Source organism: Tachypleus tridentatus, chromosome 10 (assembly GCF_004210375.1).
Source record: "Tachypleus tridentatus isolate NWPU-2018 chromosome 10, ASM421037v1, whole genome shotgun sequence".
Classification (NCBI taxonomy): Eukaryota; Metazoa; Arthropoda; class Merostomata; order Xiphosura; family Limulidae; genus Tachypleus; species Tachypleus tridentatus.
Window position 1 is genome coordinate 40,123,653 of NC_134834.1, and position 4,787 is coordinate 40,128,439.

General features: G+C 32.7%; 1 protein-coding gene across 1 annotated transcript; it reads right to left on the minus strand.

Annotated features, from left to right (window-relative positions):
- Window positions 1-443: 443 nt before the first annotated feature.
- On the minus strand, window positions 444-4,246 carry LOC143229115 (mite allergen Lep d 7-like). Its single transcript, XM_076460962.1, has 3 exons — window positions 4,195-4,246; window positions 3,482-3,558; window positions 444-1,337 (listed from the first exon to the last, which is right to left on the minus strand). The coding sequence occupies exons 2-3, from the start codon at window positions 3,546-3,548 to the stop codon at window positions 724-726; spliced, it is 681 nt and encodes a 226-aa protein (XP_076317077.1). The 5' UTR covers window positions 3,549-3,558; window positions 4,195-4,246; the 3' UTR covers window positions 444-723.
- Window positions 4,247-4,787: the final 541 nt, after the last annotated feature.

The following is a 4,787-nucleotide window of genomic DNA, read 5'->3' on the forward strand; positions in this document are numbered from 1 at the left end:
ACTAGAGCAAAAATATTCTACTGCGTAGCTTTCTACTTAATTACAAACAAAACAAATATCATAGAAGAAAGACGTTATATAATTTAGTTTTTTATAATAACTATAGTTTGAAGCTAGAAATCTTCAGTTTGAAATTGTATCGATGATAAGAAGTTGCATAGAAATAAGATAAAATATTGATGATTAATAACTGAGTGATGATTTACTATTTATGTCATTATTTCCTCCTGTCTAAAAATGCTTAAATATCTTAGAGTGAACTTACGCAGTCGACGGACGAAAGTCAGTGTATTTTGCCATCTTTATCTAATTATGTTCAAACTGGTCGCTTAGAGAGGCATCAGTGCAAAGCCGGCTTAGTTAGGCTTTCATCTGCGGTAAATTTCACCGTTGTTCTTAAACTAATGAATGAATTATAGATATATAAATTAAAATAGAAGACGTTATGCTCTCAGGAGGAGTTTTTATTGTGGTTAAAAGATAAGAAAGAAATAGGTGTATTACAGATACAATGTTTTTGTAAACTTTGGTTTGAAATTCAAACTTAAAAAGGAAATATATAGTTTATTGAAATACATTTGTAAAGACAAACATTAGAAGATTATTACATATTTACAGAAAACTAGATCATATGTCAATTTGTCGAAGACCAAAGATTATTTGACGTTTACCGAAAAACCATACAGCATCTCGATTTGCTGGAAAGTAAATTTTATTAAACGTTTACAATAAACCAAATGGTAACTCAATTTTCTGAAGAGCGCCGTTGATGGCTTTGGTTATAGGTGGTATGAAAGCCTTCTTTAGGACATTCTTGAATATGTTCAAAAAGACGAAGCTAATTGCAGTGAGTAAGTAGTTTAATGGAATAAGGCCGTCGATTTTTATATCGATTTTTCCAATACTGGGGATATCCAAATGGTTTACATGTGCAGGACTGCCATCAGAGGGTATCTGTATTCCAAGTGAAACACTAACGTATGCGATCCATGCTTGAACTTTGATGGTTGGAGCAAGTTTCCCAAGTCTAGCTCGTGCAGTATAACCCGCTGATAATTTATCAATTCCCAGCGCCCCTGACAGGAAAATGGTTCCCCCTTCATATCTGAGAGTGATATCACCAGCTCTGTTTAATCGAGACAAGCCTTGCACAAAGCCATCCCATGCCTTTACATCGCCAGATAATGTAACGAACAAAATCTTCTTCGAGAATCCTTCATACGCCTCTGGTAGTGGTAGGGGGTCCAAATTGTTCTCCAGAAAATGGTTTCTGGCGTTCTCCAATACCTTATCAATGTAGTCGTTTGCATTTCCAGTCTGGCGTTTCTGCAGTGGGACTGAAAAATATAGCGAAGTTAAAAATACTGTTCGCCAGAACAAAGATTTGGAACCTGAAACATAAGCATACTGAGAAAAAAAGTAATTAACTGCCATCACTGAACAGATATATTAATTCGTTTTCCTTCTCTTATTCCTCGGGTATTTCTTAGTTGTATATAAAACTAATTTATTTTTGAAAGCGTTAATAATTTTAATTTCATCCACTTTCTTATTATTTTTGTTTATAACTCACTTTAGAATTTATTTAAACAAAACTACAGCAGAAAACGTGTTAAAGTCAAAGTTAAGTTTAAAACATGTAATATGTAGCCATAATTAGCAGAGATAAATTATGCTTTAGCGAAAAATTTCATAACGTGCATTGGACATAATGCTAATGAAAATTTATTTTAAGCGATATGAAATTTTAATAAATAAATAAAGAGAGTTGTTTGAAGTAACGATTGCTTCGCTTGCGTTATGTTGATTTTATAGACGAGAACTGAATGGTTAATTTTATTTCTCTAAGTTCTAGCATCATCAAGATTTGAATTCATACCACAGATAAAATAAAGATTCAATTCCTTTCCTTGAACTCCATTTAACTTTTAAATATACAATATTATTTGAGTTTTTGTTAAAAGGTTTCTTTCAGCTGTTGTAATTCTGTATATTGTATTGTATCTCATTGCTATTTTATTGAGAAAAAAATGCATTAATACTTCTGTAACCAAGTAATTCATATGCATTGGCTACAGTATATTTTAAACTTAGTTCTCATTATGTAAGGAATAGCTTAAACAGCTATAATCGAGGAAATGAAAACTTGTTCAGTAAATTAAAAGGAGAAGGTAAAAACCCTTATTGCATTTTTAGTAGTATTCTTCAGTATTACATTTTGTTTTACATTTTATCTTTATGTAAAACTTTCATATTTGATAGGCCTTACGTCTCTACCAAAGTAAATTTTCCCGTTTACACCATATGCTACTGTTATCAACTTGCATTTTTTCGGTGTAGTGTCAATCACATAATCTCATTATTTGGAGCAACCCCCCTATCCCCCAGTGGCTGAGGGTTAAGTTTGAAAAAAGGTGAAACATAGAATTTCAATACCTATAGTGGCCACAGCACAGACAACCCATTGTGTAGCTTTGTGCTTAACAAACAAACAAACAAAATTGGAGATTTATTTTCCCAACATATATCTAATTGTTTAAACTTAAACACAAATCTACACAAAGAGCTATCTGGGATCTGCCTACTACGGGTATTTAAACCCACTTTCTAGCGTTATAAGTCTGCAGGCTGTACAACTGGTGGGAGACACATATATCTAAAAAAAAATAATTATAATTACATTAATTTTTCACTTAAAAGCTAGCATGAACATCAAAGTTATCATGGATTACATTAGAATGAATCGATTTTTTTTTCATTATGTCTCCTCATAGGTTAAGTGTACGTTTAATGTGTTATAGCGCTAAACAGTCTGGGGATTGATTTGCCCTGTATTCAGATCGCAAGTAGTCCAATGTGCAGTTTTGTGCTACAAAAGCAGTACCAGTATCGTTCTTCATTAAATTTAATATGTATTTTTTGGGATAAAGTTATATAAATACAAGCAAGACTGCATGTTGTACCAAGGAAAAGTGACACTTATAAATACAGTATCACGTAAGACAGCATTTTCTGCCATGTAAAAGAAACATATGAAAACACTTAATCAGATAGAAATATTAGTACAATATTTATCTCTTGTACAGATAGAATGGATATTAGCGTATTAATGATATCATTATCTTAAATTTTGCTAGTTTCTGGTAATTATAGTCGATGAAAAATGATTGTTATTTGTATGAGATAACTTTGTCCATAAGTTGTAATGTAAGAAAAGTTTACAAGTATTACAAAATTATAAACGAGTTAGGTTACTTCTTAACCAAATACTGGATCAAAATACACTTTGGAGGGTAAATTATTTTACTTTTTCATTTTTCTATCTGAAAGAAGCAAAGAGTACTATGCTGAAAACAATCATAATCCATAAATTTACTATAGTGAAGTCGTTTTTTTTTTAATACGAGAACAGCTTGTACTGACATTGTACAAGTTCGATTTTCAGTAGCTTTTTATTTGTTTGTTTCTGTTCATCACTTACCTGTTGCCTGTGTAATAATCACTGGCAGCAAGAAAAACAGGGCAGCCAAGTATCCTGATGGAGCCATCTTGGTCCTCCTGAAGTGTTTCCATAAAGATATTGAGAGTACACATCATATGACTTCAGTTTATAAATATTATCTTAGAAGCTATAATTCTATTTAAGCAACTTAAATAAGAATAAGTTTAGTAATTAGCAGTAAGTGAAAACTACAAAAAAAACAACAATATTTAAACGTCTCTTTTTTTATTTCGTCTGGTATTCCGCTAGAACCTTGTCAAAGATTACCTTTCATCAAGTTACAGTACAAGTGGACACAGCAGATAGCCCAATGTGGTTTTGCTGTAACAAAAACACAAACACACAAACCCGCATACAATACAAATTTAATTTCATAATGTTAATTATCCAAGATCAAAATAGTATATATGTATTTACTTTGATCAGCCAATGAAATTTGTTTATGTACCGCTCTTAACATTCACAAATGTCAAACTTTCAGTATTATATAAATTAATCACAAAATATGATACTCGAAGCGTGAATTACGTCACACTTTAATAGCAAGTTTTCAGTCGTGTTCTAACATTATATTAAATGAGACTGTGATTTCTAAATTATATAACAAATAGGTAGTTTTGACAAGTAATGTAATAGTTAATTTTAATGTAATATTATATAATTTTTTTATGAAAAGAGTAGTGTTTCCATACCTAGCAGCTCGTCTTCAACGATCCAGGATACAACATTCTCCTTCGTTTATATCTGACCTCAGATAATTTTATCAATTGTGGGAATACGCCATTTGGACAACAAGAAATAAAATTAAAAATGGTTATGACGTAATTACATAATGTGACTTTATGACAACTCAAGGTTAACTATCATGTAACGTAATTGTGAACTATCTCTCTCTAGGTAAAATATATGAAGATAAAACTGTAGAATGTTTAGCTTATAGCTTCGTACCATCATAATAGTAATTATTTGGTAACGTGTGTAACTCGTTCATATTCTAAAACTAAAATATATTTTTCTCTTCTGGTGAGCAGGCCCGGCAGGGCCTAACGCGTAAGGCGTGCGACTCATAATCCGAAGGTCGCGGGTTCGCGCCCGCGTCGCGCTAAACATGCTCGCCCTCCCAGCCGTGGGGGCGTATAATGTTGCGGTCAATCCCACTATTCGTTGGTAAAAGAGTAGCCCCAGAGTTGGTGGTGGGTGGTGATGACTAGCTGCCTTCTCTCTAGTCTTACACTGCTAAATTAGGGACGGCTAGCACAGTTAGCCCTCGAGTAACTTTGTGCGA

What these genes read in the sequence shown, in the direction of transcription:
- LOC143229115 (XM_076460962.1), bottom strand. Translation starts at nt 3,548, where the DNA reads ATGGCTCCATCAGGATACTTGGCTGCCCTGTTTTTCTTGCTGCCAGTG. An exon ending in GATTATTACACAGGCAACAG is followed by an intron (nt 1,338 to 3,481) that starts GTAAGTGATGAA and finishes TATATTTTTCAG; the next exon opens with TCCCACTGCAGAAACGCCAG.